General features: G+C 46.5%; 1 protein-coding gene and 1 long non-coding RNA gene across 2 annotated transcripts; both read right to left on the bottom strand.

Annotated features, from left to right (window-relative positions):
• Window positions 1-279: 279 nt before the first annotated feature.
• Window positions 280-15,626, bottom strand: ddb1 (damage-specific DNA binding protein 1). Its single transcript, XM_049030377.1, has 27 exons — window positions 15,471-15,626; window positions 12,731-12,879; window positions 12,471-12,587; window positions 11,800-12,021; window positions 11,532-11,646; window positions 11,170-11,267; window positions 10,885-11,043; window positions 10,489-10,572; window positions 10,075-10,191; window positions 9,573-9,675; window positions 8,624-8,699; window positions 7,603-7,711; window positions 7,307-7,485; window positions 6,488-6,648; window positions 6,025-6,132; window positions 5,729-5,936; window positions 4,849-4,944; window positions 4,415-4,526; window positions 4,153-4,276; window positions 3,864-4,028; window positions 3,218-3,312; window positions 2,681-2,851; window positions 2,176-2,285; window positions 1,773-1,942; window positions 1,494-1,596; window positions 1,150-1,273; window positions 280-692 (listed from the first exon to the last, which is right to left on the bottom strand). The coding sequence occupies exons 1-27, from the start codon at window positions 15,529-15,531 to the stop codon at window positions 609-611; spliced, it is 3,420 nt and encodes a 1,139-aa protein (XP_048886334.1). The 5' UTR covers window positions 15,532-15,626; the 3' UTR covers window positions 280-608.
• Window positions 15,627-19,796: 4,170 nt separating this feature from the next.
• Window positions 19,797-20,118, bottom strand: LOC125751501 (uncharacterized). Its single transcript, XR_007400646.1, has 3 exons — window positions 20,045-20,118; window positions 19,931-19,962; window positions 19,797-19,842 (listed from the first exon to the last, which is right to left on the bottom strand). It is a non-coding gene; the product is annotated as an uncharacterized LOC125751501 (long non-coding RNA).
• Between the last annotated feature and the right edge of the window lie 330 nt (window positions 20,119-20,448).

The raw sequence follows: 20,448 nt of genomic DNA, 5'->3' as shown, positions 1-20,448 counted from the left end.
TTTATTGACATTACACTATAATAAACTGTACAGTTTAACAAAAAATAATTTACTTATAGGCATTATGCATTGTTGATGTAATATTACTATTTAAAAAAAAAAAACAGTGCAATGCACTAGAGGCTATATACTTATGATTTCAATACTGTGTAAATGTGCACTTCATACAAAATAGTTTACTATTTTTAACGGAATGTGCCTTTCATAAACACAGCACTTACAACAGGTGTACCATGGGCTTTCAATTAAGAGTTGTGTACACACAGGACGACGACACAATACAGCAGGTAAACTTTATTAAAACAAAATTCTGCACAAACACAAAGCACTAGGAATCACACACTCACAGCCAACGCCCCCACCCTTTCCACACCCTTTTTTTTCCCCACCAAACTGACGACACAAAAGATTCTGCTGTGTTCACAGAATATGGCCTCACTTTACACAACCTTTGCTCCATCTCACTGGCAATCATGTAGTCTTCACGGTGCTGTGCCGATGGGAGAGAACGCCTGGTCAGTCTGGGGAAAGCCGGGCCACTGTATCTTTCTTAATTGTAGTCTATTTATAGTTATTTACAGGCTGCCACCTGAACGTCAGGGGCGTGGCTAATGAATCCTGGTCAGTTCCTCCACGATCTTGATGACCTCGTCTACCGTAGCCTCCCGCTTCATCCCGCTGCCGTCATCGATCTAAAAAGCACATGGACGCCACGCTCAGGTCTCCTTCACTCAACGAATCACGTACAGAAGTGCAGAAACCACCGAGTCCCAAAATGCGACAAAGCAGGGCAACAGTGCAGGACCCCCCAGCCCGTCTCGACAAACCAGTTTCCCGTGCGACGCAGTCACACTAGAGGAAACCTTTTCACTTATTCTTTGCAGCCGTTTTTAACTGTCAGAGAGATGAGCCAGATCTGCACACATGACATCCTGCCAAGATGAAGGTTAAGACACAAAGTCTATTGGGAGCAAAGGCCAGAAGCCCAGTAGCAATTAGTGAGGAATGAGGCTGCGAATGGAACAGACACTCGTGTAGATAATCCTGAGTAGCTATAAATGGGGAAAGAGCTACATGCAAAGTGAGAGCAGTAGACACCCTGTAACTTTTCACCTCCCCTATCACAGCACACGTCAAAAAAAGTTTCACCTGTAGGGTGCTAACCACTTCCTGCATTTTGGCTCGGCCCAGGTCCAGGAAGCTCTCAATCAGGTCTCCATCAATAAAGCCGGTGGCTTGCTCAGTCTTCCGCTCTGTGTGGAAGGACCTCCAAGTACAGCTCGTCAAGGAAAGGACAAAGTCTGCCGCAGGCTATACCACCAGTGACGGACAGGAATTCTGACAACCCAGTATGTAATGGGGTTCCCAACATACTTTGTCAAATATCTGGCCCAAAACAAAGACTGTTAGAGACAGTGCAGTGGAAAAACAGGACGCATACCAAGGTGACTGAAGCCGCTCTCGTACACATACATTTTTTGTAGAAAGGATATAAGCTATGCTCAATCTTGCCAACGCTCTTAATAACTTTGTTCAGCCGGTTCTGCAGGTCCATCAGCAGACTGTACCAACCCTCTGACAGAGAAGTGACCAAGCCTGGAACAAAACTATCATCAATTGGACAGAAATGGGGGTGGAACAGGCACTGTACACTTTTCATTGGCTGTACCTTTTCCATGCTCTAACAGTATCTCCAATTAACCATCCAGTGAGTCAATCAAGTGCATGCATGCCACAGAATACTGCCTGCCAGATGCTGAGTGTGGCCTCACCAATCATGCCGTTAACGGTTCCAAACAACACGGACCCCTGGGTGGGGGTGGAGCTCTCGCCCAAGTTCTGCAAGACCAGGGAGCCGTGGCAGAATACGTTGACAAACTCCCCGAGGTGGAAAACCCCAACTTCCTGCAGATGCTGACGCTCCTCATCTGTGGTTGCAGCACTATGTTTGGGGGGTTGGAGGGGGGGGGGGAATGTGATCCACGCTTGCAAAGCATAAATTACAGCAGAATGTCTAGAATTTTACTAAAACACTATTGCACTTGTTAACTTTCAGAGATTTTCATTTTAATACTTTTATTATTTTGCACTGAGAGATCAAAAAGTTGAGCTCGTGTACATATGGCTCGAGTCACTGTGGGTGACAAAGTGCTTTGATTAAAGATAAGACAATACCTGTCTTTCTGACACACAAAGAGGTTGAAGGCATTTTCCGCCCCTAGGAAGTTATCATCGTCCAAAATCTCAATGGCACTCATCCAGTTCGGGTTGAAGTCCCTGGCAATCTGACAGGAGGAGGGAGAGTGTTAGCCATTATGAAGGCTAAATGGGCATCGCTAGTGTGTAACAGACCATACACAGCATATCTACACAAATCAGAAGCGTTTAAAACAGCCAAACTCCATACAGCAGGAGTACCGAGATCATAGCATATGGGATTATAAATAGCCTGAACTAACCCTTAAGGCCAGACATCCCTTTGACTGAACTGATGTTTGCTGATTTCAATGCCATATCTACTTTCTTTGACACTTAACCCTATTCATGTTGTGTCTGAGTCTATGATTAGACCACCGTTGCTTGGTCCCTCTTCAGAGAAACTAATCAGAACCTCTAAACCAATCACATACAACCACTTGTATGGACCGATGTGCTCTGTCCTTCTGCCCGGTCCACTTACTTCCTCGAAGTTCCCCTCCATGGGTTTGTATGCCAGCAGCAGCACGGACCTCATGAGGTCACCCACCAGGATGAAGTCACCCTTGGTCTTCAGGTAGAGCGCCATGATGTTGTTGTAGTGATTGCACTCCGTCCTCAGCTCCTTCTCAGCTGTCCACTCGTACAGCCGCACCTGGGGAGGGCACACGCTCTCCAATGTGTCTGATGTATGGTCTGGTGACACATCGCCGCGCTCGCTGCACCTTGCATTACACATGCCCTTAACTTGCTGGTTCATTTTGGACAAGGTTTCTCAACCCGATCCATGGAGGCCATCAGAACGTCCACATTTTTGTTCCTTCCCAGCTCCCAAAACACCTGTACCAGATATGCAGGGTTCTTGATTGTTTGGTTCAGGTGTGCAGGGAGGGAGCAAAAATGTATCTGAGGAGCCCTGAGGACTGGGTTAATAAATGCCTGGGATGCCGCATGATCTCCAGACTTTGCTGGTTAGAGAGACAAGGCAGCATTTAACCGAAGCAGAGTCTCCGAGACTCACCGTGCTGTTGATACTGGCCAGAAGTTTGCCGTTAAACTCCACCATAGAGTAGACTGCTCCCTTTACTTCCTTCTCGGCCACCGTTTGCAGCTTCCCTGTTAGCGGTGAGGCACAATCACTACAGACCGTCAGTAATCAGTATAGACCAACAGCGGCAGCTACACAACACTAGAGGCATGGGATGCAATCCTAATAAACACAGGCGTATCTGACAACTCCCACAAAGACAACCTGTCCGATGAACCCTTGTGGACAGTCAGCATGTACCAAATGTATGAGGATCCAATCAGCATGTACCAAATGTATGAGGATCCAATCAGCATGTACCAAATGTATTAGGATCCAATTGTTCTTACTGTATCAAAGCTTTCATGCATATGATATGACAGTGCACCACAAATTAAAACCACCATCAAATGTTTTGTGAAATAAAGCTTGAGTTGTGTGGTGGGTAATGTGGAAGATTTCTATTTAAATAAAGACATTTCACCAAAAAATACAGCAGAAACACATACAATTATTTTCTCTTCAAGTAACATGAAAATGCCTTTAGAAAGAACTGTAACAACCTACTGATATCGTGTTAGAAACAGAAAGTAGAAACAAAAATGACCAATGGCAGAGCAGGTAAAATTAATCTCCTCACCATCAGTGTAGTGGAACACAATTATGCGTCCCTGCTTAGGCTCCGCCTCCTCAGGGTACACCATCGCCGTGCCGACGACAAAGTAGACAGCAGGGTCTTTGCCCAAGCGACAGGACACCATGCTCAGGGCATATTCACTCTGTAGGAACTGGTGGGCATGGAGGACTGGTGGAAAGAGGCAAGCAAAAGTGTTGGGGTTGCCGCACTGAACACAGCACATCCATAGATTAACAACTCCATTACAAGATACCAGGGTAGTGGGTTTCTGGTCTTAAGTGATCAGATTTACCCTCAAATGTGTGCTGGTCCACCACCAGCAGGCTGTGCACCTCCACCTCCTCCCCGAAGGAGGTCTCATGGGGGGAGGTGCTGCTGGGGAAGAGCTTGCTGGAGCTGACGCTGCTGGACAGTGCCTGGGGGGGTGGTGTGGGGGAGCAAGAGGACACAGAATGTGAGGTGTTAGCAGAGAGGAAGCATGCTAAGAGAAGGCTAGAGTCAGGACGACTGGGCTATTCAAGACTTGGCTAGAAGGACGAGTGTGTAGGTGGAACCTGGGTGCTGGCACTGGGCCGGACGGGAGAGGTGGCCCCACTGGCATCCTGCATCTCAACCCTGCTGGACAGCACTCCGAAACACTGGGACACCTCCTGGTAGCAGATCCTCCTGCGGGAGGAACGTTCACACAGGTTTATACTCACTTATTCTACATGAACATATGAAAACAAACATACACAGGGATACATGTGAAAAAGCCCAGTAAGGTAAATGAGTACAGATCAAGAAAACTGTGCTTTTCTTGTGTATGTGTAAGGCAGTGCAGTATAGTTTGGAGGGGAAGACCCCCAGCTTCAGGATGTGTCCATCTGGCCGCAAGAAAAAGCACATCAAAGGCAGCCATGGAAAAACTGCAGATAGCCAGCCTTTTAAATCCCTTCCCTGGGAGTCCTCAAGGCACAGCTGCAGAGCTCCTGCCCACCAGCCTCACCTGGGGGATTCGTAAAGGGGCACGGTGCGGATGTGCAGCTTCTGGATCTCATCGATGGTGCCGATGGTCAATGTGCTGTTATTGGCAAGCGCCAGGCTGCCAAAAAGGGAGACAGCAGTTGTCACACATCGCGGCAGAGGGGTCAGTGAGAAAGAGCGCAACAGCACGGCATGGTCACAAGAAGCGTGACTCTGTATGACACAGGAGCAGGAAGAGAGCAAAACTCAAAATCAGGCCAGTGACACATAGTCTACCAGACCTATTACCAGAGGGACCAAGAGACATGCTAGTGAATGAGAATGAATTTGGTGGTATAAACATAATACAGATTATAAAGCTGTACCATAAAGAATACCGAATAAGTAAAAGGTACAAATTTGAGAAGGACGACCACAGACACTGAATAGATAAACCTAGATGTTGTCGGATTGAAGATACTGTATATTCCAGATGGGCCCCATCACCCCTTGCTCCATCTAATCCCTAGTCCGCCCCACAAAGACAACCAGAACAGTCACGAGCTCCCCCACGAACCCACTCCTCCTCTCCAAAAAGTCTCTTAAAAGTCCAAATTTGTGTGACTTGTCTCAATGCAATACGGTTCACCAGATCTGCATCATTGGCTGTCATGTGCTTCCACTATCCAGTGTTGCTTCAGTTTTGGTGCAATTTGTCTCAGAATGAAAAGCTCCAGAAATGTAACCATGCAATGTGGCAGTAAACTTTGAAAAAGGTACCACTTATTTTCTGAATTACTGCGGTATTGGAAAAGTGTCTGCGGTGGCGGGCAGGTCTGAAAACCATATGCATTTCCTGTCCGAGGACGACTATGGTCTATGGTCCCCAGAAGAGTGAGCACCGAGAGGCAGACAATGGGTACCTGTCAGGGTAGCCCTCAGAGTTGAGGGGACACATGTAATTGACCTCCTTGAGGTTGACATTGGAGAAGACCAGTTTGTGGTTGCTGGAGTAAATGACAGTGGGCCGGTCGGAGCAGGCAAACACGTTGGAGGTGGAGAGGGATCGGAAGGTACGCAGGACGGTGGGCTGCGTGCCGAGGGTCACCTTCTTACGCTCGCTGAGGACACCTGTACGGAAACACACACTAATTGAGCCGCGGGCCCCGTCGCCACGGTGACACGCCGAACAGGTGGCAGCGGGGGTGCCACATCCGACCTGTCTGGAGATCCAGGCCGAAGTAGAAGAGCGCTCCATCGCCCAGTGCGCACAGCAGGTAGTGGCAGCCCTCAAACGTGGTCAGCAGGATGGAGCGAGGGATGATCTCTGCAGCACAGGGACAGCGGGACATTAAGAGTCTCAAAGGGCAGGGGAATACAGAGAACTCAGTAAGATGTTAACCTTTACGGCTGAGCACTAAAAAGACTTTAGTATTAAAATGCTGCCTGTTATTTGATTCCTATTAAAATGCAACTACAGCTGAAACGCCATAAGACCACATTAAAAAATGCAAATGACAGAATAATGCGACACAAATTGAGTCAAGAAAAGCCAGGAGGCACCAACACTATCAGCACATCCCATCCGGCTCGGCATGCAAGCTATATCTATTGTAAAAGGTTCGGTCCTGCATCATCCATGGAGGGGTGGTTGGAAGGGAATCACGGGCCACGACACTCACCTCCACCCAGCATCTCCTTGTGCAGGGTCGTGAAGTTGGGTAGCTTGAGAATACGGGCCGAGATGTCGGTCCAGAGCCCCACGGCACAGAGGGGCGAGTCCGCTCCCTCCCCCAGGGGCGTGATATCCAGGCAGGCTACCTCGTGCTCCATCTCCGTGGAGCTGTGAAAGAGACGAAGGACATGCAAGCTGTTAGTAGCTGTGTGTAGAGAGGGCAAATCTCAAGATACTGAGGGGAAACACTGATTATAATCTTCTCAGAATACATTCAGTGAACAACATTCTCTTTTTTTGAGGGAGAAATCTCTTGACAGAGATGGAAGAGATTCTACAGATGAGTTTCTGCAGTTCTGGCTTTGGACAGATCAATGCGAAACAGTAAGTGGCCACTGGCGCAGCTAGATCACATGTACACGCACACACGAACCCTCTGGCTCTGCTGATGGTGTGTTCAATTCTCTCAGAGGCAGTCATAGACTATACTGCCCTCCAAAGTCAAAACGCGGTAACTACACTGACACAAACAGAGAAAGGGCTTCGGAGTTTGACTCTTTGCATCTGTATGTGTAGTAGGTAGGTAAACAATAGTGTTTTCTTCAAAAATGAGCATTGCTGAACTAAGATATGCCATGAGATAAAACCAAGCCTAAGAGACCGATTTTGGTCATAAATCAATTTGGATAAAATATGCAGTTACTGTGTTTTGCCTTTAGAGGGCAGTGTACAGTAGTAGGTTTGGGAGTTCGAATGGTATTTAGGCCACAGTGACTCTAGTTACTCCCACTGACAGATCCCAGTCTGGAATTTTCACGGCAAGCACCTGATCTGCTTGAGCTCTCCAGAGTGGATCTCCAGGTAGTAGAGCACGCGGCCCACGGCCAGGACCACCTGGGTGGAGTTGCAGGCAGCCACGCTGATGTTCCTGCCCTGTGGTTCCTTCCACTCGCTTACCAGAGCCTTGGTGTTCTGTAGCACCAGCCTCACTGAGCCCGATGTGATCTGTCAAGGTACACAGCACCGTCTTTCACATTCAGGCACAGAAACACATACACCATCAACAACGTGTTTAAGTATGAAGAGAGTGTCAGTCTGGTTACCGATGGGCTTTAAGGTTACCTGGATGAGCTGCTGGTGAGCCACGTTCCCACAGTAGAAGGTCTGCTGGTTGTCCACAAACCCAGGAAGCTCGGTCTCCTCCACTTCCTCCCCACTCAACATCAGGACCCTGCAGAGACCCATTAACAGCTGGGATTACTACACAGTGGCACCCTACAGTGTCATTAACACAGACCGTTTCCAAACATGCTCGACAGCCTAATCAAAGGCTTGTTTGGAAAGAAACACCGTCACATGATTACTCATTCTAAATGAGTATTTACATTTAGCATAAATACTCATTCTCCCCACATCTGGCGCCATTTCAGAATTCCTCATTTGGACTGTCATATCATTCTCCATGTATGCATACAGAAGTGAAGCCTCTGGCATTTAGAGCAGACCTGCACCCCTCCATAGGCTCATTAACACCGAGACTTCAGCCCTCGCACGTATCCCCAGATAGCGCTGGGAGAATAAGTGCCTGCTGGCTGGGGTCTCTCACAGCCGCCTTGCCCTTTACCAGGTCGTTAGCGATAGCTTAACGAGCAAATAATTCGGCTTCAGCTTCAGGATCGTTTCAATTACCGCCATAGCGTTACGTATGCCTGGCCGATGGATATCCCTCGAGTGTTTGAGTCTATGACCTCTATTTAAATGGAAAATATAGCAGCCTCAATGAATTGTATACAAGACACTGGGTTTAAAAGGTTTGCTTATGCTTTAAAATGAAGAATAAGCATTGCTTCTAGAATTTGCTATTTAAATCTTTGCTTCTATGGGACACTCTCACCACTATTTTTGTTATCCAAATGTGTTGAGATTTAGGGCATTCTATTTCAGGATACTGCCCTTGTTTGTTGACAGACCCATGATGCACTGGGGGCGTGCACCCAACCAAAACCATGCACCTGGAAATGTGACTTGAGTTTATTAGAGGGTAACTATCCAGTCACATTTAATTTTGGAGGTCAGTGCAGTACAACACAACCGGCTTGTAAGGACTGCATCGGACGGTGGGACTGAACTTGGACATTCTCACCTGGTCTGGCCGACAAAGGAGAGCACCAGCATGTCATCTGTCTCCCGGCCAGCGACGGAGCGCAGCGGCCACAACCCTGAGAAAGACAGAGTCTCAGCACAGAGACAGAGCTCAGCGGGACCTAACGGGCTGCCCGCCCACCAAGAGTGCGCATGACGGAGAGGAGAGTTTCACAGCCCCACTTATTTAAAAAGCTATTAAAGAAAAGGTGCAGACAGTCTGTGTTCAAAATATCTTCCTACAAAATGCTATGAGAACCACATGGGTGGGCAAAATCTCTGGTGTCAGCTATTCTGCCGGCCTGTCCGAGTCCCATGTGGGAAACGTAATGTTCCTATGCAGTCCACCCAAAACGCCACAGAAGACGTCAGAAAATCAGTGCACACAGTATTCGTGAAGTTCGCTCGTCTAACAAAATTTACTTGTATTTCTCGCATTAATACACTCCACTGTGACCGATCAGTAAAATGTCGACTTCACTCCCCCAGCTATGATTTGAACTCTCTCCTTTATGCGAGATAAAAGCTCCTGCTCTGCTAACGTGACCATGAGAACAGAAAGATTTTCTTGGGGGGGGGGGGGACACCTTGGACAGCCGGGCTAGATTAAATGCTTTGTATAATTACATACACACACAAATTAGCATTTTGTTCAGCCAGTTTTTTTTTTTTTTACCTAAAAATGCCAATAGGTGTTCATGCCAGATTAAGCCACTGATGCAAGAAATGTATAATATGTGCAACCGGCATGCAAAAGACTTTGAAAAAACCCGGTGGCACCATTCAACGTGATCGCACTCCTTATATAATGTTTTAAATGGGACACTGTATAGGGAATTGGTAAGAAATAACAAGGGAGCCACATCAAATTAAGCAACTGAGGAACGAACAGGTGGTGAGCGGAGGATGTGAGGCGCACAGCACTGGCACACGGGCAGGCTGCTACTGACCCTTGATCCCTGGCAAGTCGATGCTGGCGTGCTCGTGGATCCCGATGCCGTTGCGGATGATCCTCAGAGATCCCTCCTTGAACGCCCCAGAGCATGTGACCAACTATGGGGGAATGAGTGCGTGCGGCTGAGTGAGCAGGGCTGGGCGGCGTCGAAGAGACGCAAGCCGTCTCCGTGACACTGTGCCAAAACTCTCAGCTTTGCACAGTCTGAGATTAAATCTCGTTTAGCATCAGTTAGCGTGAGCGTGCTCACGGCAGTCCAGCAACATACACACAGAATTTGACGGCATGTCACAGCTAAACTATGGCAAATTGTTCTGCGTTACGCTGCATTTCATCTTTAAAGGTTGCTTTTAAGGAGACAGCGAAGGTATCTTCTGTGGTTATCGTACGAGAAAAAACAGCTCAGACGACAATGTTAGGATCTCTGGGGAAAACACTGGAACACAGCATCAACCGCTCCTCTTGGTAGCTACACCCCTCCCGTGGCCAAACCTCACCTGTCCCTGGCCCTGTCTCTCAAGATCCACCACACACATGTCCACGATGGGCCCCAGATTCGTAAAGGTCTCCATCACCGCCACGTAGGAGCCTTGATCGTTACTGTCCACGTTCAGCTGGGAAAACAACAGAATGCCTTAAGAATGCGTTACCCGGAAACAAAGCCGGATGCAGGCTGAGCAGCACACAGGAAAAACAGCACCACGCCGTCACGAGACCCATCCGAAAATCCGCACACAAATGACTTTAGGACAGAATTAAATAAAAATGAATACTCCGCAATTAGATATATCATCACAACATTACACCACTGCATTATCAATATTTTAATCATAGACTAAGATATACAAATAAAAGCTGCAGTGCTGCTGAAGGATTATCCATAAATTCACAAATTAACACAGTAAACCAACCTTCACAAGCTGGGAGTCCCCAAGACGAGAGCCAACGAAAACCACTCCATTGTCCAAGTATGTGAGGCATTCGGCAATGGAAGTCTAGGGACAGAGGAGCGGAGCGTTCAGGTCACATAAAACTCGCAACCCCCAAACAAAACACCCCGCCCCCCACACAATTAATCAGTATGGCAATGCATTAAGGAAACGCCACCCCTTTAATAATGCATGTGAACACCTTTAAGAAGAGCACCCTTATACAAATCCTTCGATGACTGGGTCACAGAATGAAGCAACGATACTGCCTAACTGCACCTTGACCACCTGAGTGCTCAGTCTACCCAGATGTTGCTTATTTCATCTCAACTTCCCTTAAACTTTTTATATCCAATCCCCCCCCCACCCAACACCCACCTCTCCCAGTAGCTCCACCCGCAGGTCCTTCAGTACCACCGCCCCATCCATCAGCTCCTCCTTCTCCAGCAGCAGCATGAAGAGTCGGCCCTCCATGTCTCCCAGGAGGTATCGGGAGCCATTGGGGTCCACACGGTTGTGACACACAATAGTGCTTTGCTGCAGGGAGACCACCATTGTTGTGACCTGGTCTCTCAGAGACCCCTTTACTTCAACACTGATCCGGCTCCTTCCTCTCAAGAGGAAAGCACCAAATGGCAGGCGGGGAAAGCAGACGGCTCTTACCTTGATGGTGGGAGGAGCTATGGCCAGGTATTTGTCTCCATTGTGGTAGGTGATGGACTCTTGGCCGATGATTATCGCGCCTCCAAATGGCTCTGGGACTGGAACACAAACGAACACATATCGACACACAAATCACTGCAGAAGGGCCGCTAACAAATGAAAAGATGCAGAACCAGGTGGGATTTATTTAAGAGGTGTGGAACATCAAGAAGTGTAGACTGCAAATACGAAACTCATCACGACTAAACTTCGGATTCCAATGGAAACATTTCTGCGTTACATTATGCTTCTAAAATATCCAGAAAGAAAAGAAAAGCAGAGTAAGGCCAAAGCCACCACCTCACACTCCTCTCCCTCCTCACCTGGAATGACCATAGAGGCTTCAGCCTCCACATTCTCCTGCTTCCAGGGCCCTTTGTTGAACTCCTTTTCCCGCAGCGACACCTCATAAGTCTTCACGTGACGTCCCTGGGGGTCCTGTAGCGCGACATATTCAGAGGCTAAACCTTTTGCATCCACGCACTCTTACTGCCCAGCAACACACATGGGACCCCAAAGGTCTAAGGGCTCTTCCATTCATATACCTCCACAAAAGTAACAGAGTCCCAGAGACCCACCCTCAGTACCTACCTGGTAGATGAAACAGACAGTGGGGACCTGACAGCCGTACAGGAAGTGCACGTCGATGACCTGCAGCTCCTCCAGCCGTATGTTGAAGGCTTTCAGTTCGCGGTTCTCCCGGTCTAGGGGGATGACCTTGAACAGTCCATCATAGAGCCGCAAGCCGATCATGCGACACTCCGGGTCCACGATACCGATGATGCCCGTCTCTGAAGGCCGTCCGATGCGATCCTAGCAACACAAACAAGCACCATAAGCCAGCAAGTCGCAGCAGTAACACCTGTATTCCTTGGAGCGTCAAGTTTTAGACCTGAATTATAGCCAGTTCCTCATCACTAACTATAAGCCTATAAATCACAGGTAAGACTATATAAGACTATAAATCACAGGTAAGGCGGCTTCACTGGTCAATATACATTCATCCAGGATTGCTGTGGGGGTGACCCCTATCCCCAGCAGAGTACATACAAAACCCAGACATACAGTGCTATACACCCTACCGTCATGCTCTGAAAACACGTCATAAACATGTGACGTGCATTACCCCTTGGGTTTCCCTCTAAAATGCATGGTGAGGTATTAAAATGATGCTGCTGCAGCCTGATGGAACAAGGTGACCAAGCGTAGCCAGTACATGCACATACGCAATTTTTTTAATGCAAGCTTGGTCCCGTGAGTACCTGGACATTGCCGTGGGCCCTGGTGATGATGTCAATGCTCTCTCCAGTCTGCTTGTACTCCAGGATGCAGGCGTTGTACTTGGCCGTCAGGATAAACAGCAGATCCTTACTCTCGCCCTGCACACACAGTCATTGCCCTCAAAGTCTGACAATGTGCTAAAGAGGAGCACTGCACAATGCAACTGTACAAGTTGAGGGCCTTCTCGACGGTGAGTTTTGAGATCTTCCTACTTGCCCTCCCAGCCAGCTCCACACCTCACCTTTGGCCTGAAGAGCTCCATGACAGCGATCTTGCCGTACATGCCCACTTCCTTTACGGGCCGCAGTCCTTCTGCAGTCACCACATAGATCTCCAGCCGCGTGTTCTTGGCAATCAGCAAATTCAAATCCTCAGCGGACGTGAAATGCCCTGGAGGGAGGGGACAGGGATCACATACCTTTAAAGGAAGTACTTAAAGTATTGATTCTATCATGTATAAAACTGTTTTAACAATCATTTTTCATGGTATCAATTCTACTGTGTGCACTTCCGGTCCGCTCTGACCACTGAGGTCACTGCAAACGCCTACACTAACTACTGTCTTGCACAAGGAGATAACTAATCCAGAAGTATCAGAACTTTCACCATTGTGCTTAATCGATAAATGGCACGGCTGAACTGGCGTCTGGAAATACTTTGTGCCAAATGAAAGATGGTAAAACACAGGATATCTGCAAACCTGTATGCAAGTTGTGCTACCGCACAATACTGACAATATCAAACGAGGTCAAACATGGCTGAAGGACAGCTATGATGTCCATTTTTAATATGGGTTAAAACTTTTTTATAGGCGCTTAAACATTCCAACATTAAGAAACTGGTCTGCATTAATTTTTACGTGTGGGTTGTGTACCTGTAACTAAATACGATCTTGTGAGGTCCTGTTGATTAGTGTTTATCATTCGGATGGAAAGTTTTAGAGTCAAGCAGTTGTTAGAACCGTTGGTATTTTGAGATACAAGATAAAGAAAGTATAAGTAATGGATGTCTATTATGCATTGTAATAATATTAAGTAACATCTCATTTTTAAAAGTGTTTATTTAGTACTTGTGAATATCTCTAAACATGATTACGGTGACAGACGTGCAATGCAAAGGACGACTGCTTGACGCCAAGCTGTTTGGGACTCAGAGGCCAATGCGATACAGATCTAGATACACTGCCAACAGTCTGATACATATGAAGCAACTACTAATGCAAAACTATACGGTTCCCCCCAATGTGATGCAATTCATACAATTCAAAGCAATGTGATTCAACACAATACAATTTGATGCAAAAGAATATGATGCTACACAATATGGTACAGTTTGGTTCTTTTTTAGAGAGAAAATGATAAATTAACCAAAAAAGTGCCATTTTTACTTCACATATTTGTGTCTCCAGTACTGCAATTCAACAAGCATTATGTATTAATAAATCGGATTTTATGAATGTAAAGATGTTAGAAACGATGCATCCCGAGTCCCGAACTGTATCCAGTGCACACTTTTTTCTTAAAATTGGGCAATCACATTTTGAACTTTTATGTCAGTGCACCGATTCAAATCAGTGAATCCTACATCAACGGGAGCTGCTAAGCCAAGTCTAAGTCCAACACAGCCGGTATGTGTCAAATTTAAAAGTGCAATAATTATACAGTGAAATAGTACACCAGTGGTACACCAATTTCAAAGAAACAGCCTATTTTGCACAACTGCACTTGAAACTGCCACCAGACACTCATTATCTGCTGAGACCAGTGCGACATCTTGAATGACAAATTCCATCCATCCATTTTCCAAACTGCTTATCCTACTGGGTTGTGGGGGGTCCGGAGCCTATCCTGGAAGCAATGGGCACAAGGCAGGGAACAACCTGGGATGGGAGGCCAGTCCATCGCAAGGCACACTCACACACCATTCACACCTATGGGCAATTTAGGAACTCCAATTAGCCTCAGCATGTTTTCGGACTGTGGAGGGAAACCGGAGTACCTGGAGGAAACCCCACGACGACAGAGGGAGAACATGCAAACTCTACACACATGTGACCCAGGCGGAGACTCGAACCCGGGTCCTTGAGGTGTGAGGCGACAGTGCTAACCACTGCACCACCATGCCGCCCGTGATGACAAATTAACTGTATTAAACAGGTTTCAGATTCAACTTCAGAATTGTGCCAAATAAAAAAATGGGACAGAATGCAGTGCCAAGGAAATCTGACTTGCAACCCAATAGCTTCTAGTTCAAGTCCCAGGTGGCACTTAACCCAATTAATCAAAAAGAAAAAAAATGCAGTTAAAAAGGGATAAAAACTGCAAGCATCTTCAGTAGGATTCCCAGACTTTTTCAAATCACCGTGCTTAATGTGAACTGCCTCGTCTCAATGTGACTGCGAGGATAATCAATGACACTGAACACTCTCTTATCGAGTTCAAACTTAACAATTCTGACTATGCATGCACAGAGCTTTTGAACGTCACTCTTTAATATTACACACATTAACGTATTTGCAAAAGCCTGTCAATGTAAGTGAGCAGAAACGAAACAACTCCTAAATAAAACGTAGTCTGCATAAGGTGGCAAGACATTAAGTTATCACCACGTTCTGCATATGCTAAAATGCAAGCAAAATGAAAATAAACTGACGGCGAACGCAGCTTGCAGTTTCACCACCGACAGATAAGTGGCTGAATGTGCGCCATATGCAAAAGCACGATATCAAGGATAATAAACAAACAAATAAATAAATAAATAAAGAAACCCAGTAACCGCGATTTTACAGAAACGCTATCTTTAATTAGTGGGTTCAATAAAATAAAAAAACACAAAGCTGCTGGTATCAATTCCATGTGAAACAATGCAAGGCCCTTGTACAGCCTGAAATAACCCGCGCAGTACTCTTGAGGAAACAGGATCTGCCTAGCTAATAACCCCAAATCTCAACGTGACGTCTTCTTAAAAAACAAACGAATTACCAGTAATGCAGGCATTCACGGCCGTGGGTTTCTGTGCGGTAACCACGTAGTTGTAAGACATGGTGTTTAGAGACAAAGCAAAGACCAGTTAAAGGGTGAATTTTGTTCTGCCTTCAGTAAGTTCAACCATCGAAATATTCAAGACACAACAGCATCGTAATAGATTTTATGTAACGCTGCAATACTCTTTGATGCCCCCTTCCGCTTGGAGGTCCAACTGCTACATGAGAGTTTTTAATTTCGTCATGCTCGCCTTTTCTTGTTGTAAATGGGCAATATATTCTGTGGATAAATGTTCGAATTGAGTCGAGCTGCAAATTTTGGGGGCTGCAAAATGTTCATTAGTGTTCTGTTCTTCAATAATCCATCGTATTGCCTAATTGCGGTCATTACACTATTTATATACTTTTTATTTTTGCGATTCAATATGTATTTCTTGCATTATTTAGTGTGGCAGCAAATTAACTAGCTAGTTTATCAACAGTAGCAAACAGAGTTAGGTAAAGAGAGAAACTTATATCCAGGTTTTGAACTGAAATAGATGCAGCAATGTCACCCCCCCCATACAACCAGAATGAAAGTACTTTAAAACTAATTCAAGTGCTGACAACACAAAATAGGATTTTTTTATACCCTAAGCCAGTACTGACTCCCACAATATAAAGTGCATGATCAAAGCCTGCATCATTCACAAAGCCTGCTTTGGTTGAGAGTGTTTTTCAATTTAATAACGGCTTTCCAGAAAGAAATTGTCTATTATTGATCAAATTCTTAGAAGAAGCAACATTTAAAATCACATATTAAAAGTGTAGTATTATGTGAAATTTAAGAATGTTCTCTCAAAGAAAAGAAATATTTGAGTGTTCTCAATTAATAGTTGAGTTTAGGATGTCAGTAAATACTGCACAATACTGCATTATTTGGATTCGGTCTTACCCAATCTAAAAAAGATTATTTATCATTTGCACTTCAGCTGTTTTGTTTAAAGTTGTTTAAATATTATTTTGTTGCATGGCCTAGTTATGTATGTTTCAACTCATTTGCAGAAATTACTTGTTACTGACCAGAAGGGGTCAGTATTCAACAGTCAGCCAATCCAATCACTCTGCACATTTGGACGTTTGGACCCTAGACTAAAATAGTTTGAACAAGAACTATAAACCAGGTACTTCACCAGCAGTATTCTGAAGAAAATATGAATATACGTATTTTGAAAACACCATGAATAAGTAGTAAACAGTAGTAGTGTGTGGCTCAGTAGGCTAAGCGTAATGTGCCCATAATCAGAAAGTCGCCGGTATGAGTCCACTGTCGGCCATGCAGTCACATCTGTGGGTCCATGTTCAGAATTTCAGGGACTACAGAATTGTCCAGTTTGTGAATTCTGACCACAGACTTGATGCTGCTACTCTGAAGGTTCAGCTTAAATCCAGTAGTCTCCTATTAGGAGAATGAGACTAGACTTAGCCAGATTCCAAGATCAAGCTGTTTCTGATGAGTTTGTGTGAGGAACTTGCAGACTTGGGTGCGACTACCGACTAATGTGATGTTGGAGATTTTCCGTGATAAGACCCTGAAGGCTGCCAAGGGTTGTGTTGGTGTTGCCTGTGTTCCCAAAAGGAGGGGTTTCATCTCAAAGGGCACCCTGGATATTATCGAGAGGAGTTGCAGCGTACGACTTGCTGGAAACTCCAGTCTGTACCGGGAACTGAAGAGGACACCTGTCAGGGCTCTGAGGGAAGTTGTTAGACAAATCTGTGAACATGTGACACACCATCTGTGGTCTAGTGACCCATGTCCTGCTTACAGAGGAATCAAAGCATTACGTACATCTGAATCTTTTCCTCAAAGACTTGCAACAGGACGTGCTGGCTACATCCAGAGCGACTACGCAAACATGTTCAGCTCGCTGGGCCTAGCACGCTGCTAGAAGCGCTGGAGCTAGCCAAGCATACAGAAGCTGTACTGGGGAAGGGACGGCCTGCGACTGGTGAAAGCCCAAAATTTCAACAGGCGGGACTGGAGATCGACAGCGATGATGACCGAGTATGCAGAGCAGCAGAGACTTCGCGGCGGCCCAGAGCAGAGAGCGACACGCGAAGAGTGGCGAGGCGTTGTTTCCGCTGCAAGGAGGTCGGACACATTGCGTGCTACTGCCCAGCTCCATCTCCGTTGGACAAGGTGCCTGAGCAGCCATTAAACCAGAGTGAGGTGGCATCGAGGGGAAGATGCCACCCGCTAATACTTCTGTTCTTCCCCCTTGTGGATTATATTCACGAGTTGGATGCTTTGGCTGTAGCTGCAGACTGCATTTGTGTTGGGAACTGAATGGTATTGCCTGCCAGGCTTTGGTCAACACAGGATCGACCTTGTCGCTTATCCGAGCCGAATTAATAAAGGACAGTGATGCGATGCAGAGGAATGGTGAATTACTATAGTCATGGGGGAGGGCGCGTTGATGTAGTATCAGAGATCAGTGACTGTCATGCTGGGTGAGTCAAAAATTAAACATTCTTTCCTGTTGGGAACTATCTCCAATGTATTCTGGGGCTGGATATACTGCGTGAATTGGGTGCGGTCATTGACACTACAAGCGGCTGCGTGCGCTATCGGTTTGGGGTACTGCCACTGCAGAGCGCGTGACTGTGAGGGCTCCCGGTACAGGCGGCTAGCCGGGGGAGGTGCTAGTACAGAGACAACCTGGAACAGTTGTGTGCACGGAGTTGCGAGGGACTTTGTAGCGATCAAGCACAGAGAGTGCGCAAGCTACTAAACCAGTTCTCTGATATTTTTGCTGTGGACAAGAAAGACTGTATGCACACTAGTCTAGTTCAGCACCACATTGACACTGGATCCGCGCCACCTGTCCGGCTGTGACCGAGACACTTTCCACTAGCTAAGCACGAGCTGGCGGAGCAGAAAATTCGGGAAATGCCAGACGCTGGGGTGATTGAGCCCTCCAATAGCCCATGGTCCACCCCGGTGGTCCTAGTGAAAAAGGACAGGACGTGGTGCTTCTGTATGGATTATCCGTAGTTGAACGAGGCCACACGCAAAGACTCTTACCAAATCAGCTCGCTTGATTTGTGGAACGGTTACTGGCAGGTGGAGCTAGCTTCGGAGGTCAAGGCAAAAACAGCGTTTATGATCTGGCAGGGACTATGGCAATTCCGCTATATGCCGTTTGGACTTTGTAATGCGCCGGCTATGTTCAAATGACTGATGGAGAGGGTCTTAACAGGAATTCCTTGCTCGAGCTGCGTGGTGTACTTGGACAATCTGCTCGTGCATGCAGGGGACGGATCTGGCGGGAGACTGCTTTTCTTGGGCATGTGATCAGCGAGAGGGGGGTGGCCACGGACCCTGAGACTGGCCAGTGCCGGCAAACTATCAGTAGTTGCGGAGTTTTCTGGGGTTAGCTTCTTATTACTTTTGATTTATACGCTTGGAGTAATTCACCCAATTAGATTAATGCGCGGGGAGTATGCGGCATGTGCGTAGGGCTTCTTTTTTCTGGAAAGAACAGAGCAGTTGGTTAAGTAAAACAGCAATAAAATATTAGGTTTTCTTTCTTTATACCAAACAATTGGTCAGTATTATTGTATGATACAGCTTTTATAAACACTGACATTACCACGGAATATATATGTGGATTCATGTTTTTCGGTAAGAGCAAAGCTAACTGCTATGTTACAGCTATCTGCAACGCTAACTTGTTTGATATTAAACGCGGTGATTCTTTTAATGTGAACAAATTGTTTTACATATAAATTAAGTAAAAAAAAGTTATGTGTTAGTTACAATGTATAATTATATAACTGTGATTGTACTTTTATGTGATGCCTGCTGCTAAGTCCATGGACAGAGCTTGGACAAGTGTGAGAGTTGGGTCCAGGGCCGGAGCTTGGACAGAGGTGGAAAGTGGGTCGACAGGCAGACAGAGGTCCACGGTCAGAAGTTGCACATGGTGGAGACCCGGGCCTAGGTGCAGAGATTGGCCGGAAGATGGACCTTGTCCTGCAGGTGGAGTTTAGCCTGGGAATGGAGAAGGCCCCAAACAGGATGGGTCACAGCTGTTATCTGGAAAAGCCGTGGACCTCTTTCACTTCATGGCTCTAGTGAGTCCCAATCTGGACTGTGACAGTACCGAATTATCGGGGACTTTCATAGATGTGTTAGGAGGCCCTGGAGGGAGAGGGAGGCAGGAAGAGCAGATGATGGGGGAATGAGAGACCAGGACCTTGCCGCTCTATTCTTACCCAAAGGAGCTCCTGTAGGCTCTTCTTCTCTGAGATCTTTTTAAGAAACCATCTTACCTTAAAGTATCCCTTATTGGGAAGAGGGGGGATTCCCGGTTGTGTAGACCTCTGATCTAAGGAGTATCACAAACATTTCACAGAGCATGACGATTCACGTTAATGTAGCATGAAAGCAAACCTAAAAAGGTTTAAGCCACTTACCTGTTCAGCAATATTTTCACTTCTGCTGTGTCCTACAAAATTAGGGAAAAAATATATCAGACAACGTGACAGCCTGAAGACCCATGTGGCATCTGAGTGACCCGATGCAGGCACCTTCATGAAGTTGAGGTCCTCAGTTTTATTAAGTGCCACCTGGACAGAGCTCAGCAGCTGCTCAGCCTCCTGTTGTCTCTCATGGAATTGGGAGAGCAGGGCTGAGTTCAGAACTGAGAACTGAGAGTGAGCCATGTCCATCTTATGCAAAGTCCTTTGCATGTCCTGCACCAGGAGCTTATGCATCTTCTGGTAATGAGCTTTCACCATCTCCCTGATTTTCTGGAAGCTCTCCTACAACACAAGTAATTTGAAATATGTCACACAGCCAGAGAGCTGAATTACACTTTGAGATCCCGGAAACTTTGGGTCACCCAAATACAGCGGCCACTCAATGCTCAGAAAGGTCCCCAGACTCCGAGCGGCAGCTGTCCTACCTCTGCCTGCTGTTTATCTGCCCGCAT

This window comes from Brienomyrus brachyistius, chromosome 11, assembly GCF_023856365.1.
Source record: "Brienomyrus brachyistius isolate T26 chromosome 11, BBRACH_0.4, whole genome shotgun sequence".
NCBI classification, from domain to species: Eukaryota; Metazoa; Chordata; class Actinopteri; order Osteoglossiformes; family Mormyridae; genus Brienomyrus; species Brienomyrus brachyistius.
This window is presented reverse-complemented; position numbering and strand designations above follow the sequence as displayed.

What these genes read in the sequence shown, in the direction of transcription:
- ddb1 (XM_049030377.1), bottom strand. Translation starts at nt 15,531, where the DNA reads ATGTCTTACAACTACGTGGTTACCGCACAGAAACCCACGGCCGTGAAT. An exon ending in CAAGGAGATGCTGGGTGGAG is followed by an intron (nt 6,133 to 6,487) that starts GTGAGTGTCGTG and finishes CCTGTGCTGCAG; the next exon opens with AGATCATCCCTCGCTCCATC. An exon ending in TTTGTGTGTCAGAAAGACAG is followed by an intron (nt 1,943 to 2,175) that starts GTATTGTCTTAT and finishes CCCCAAACATAG; the next exon opens with TGCTGCAACCACAGATGAGG.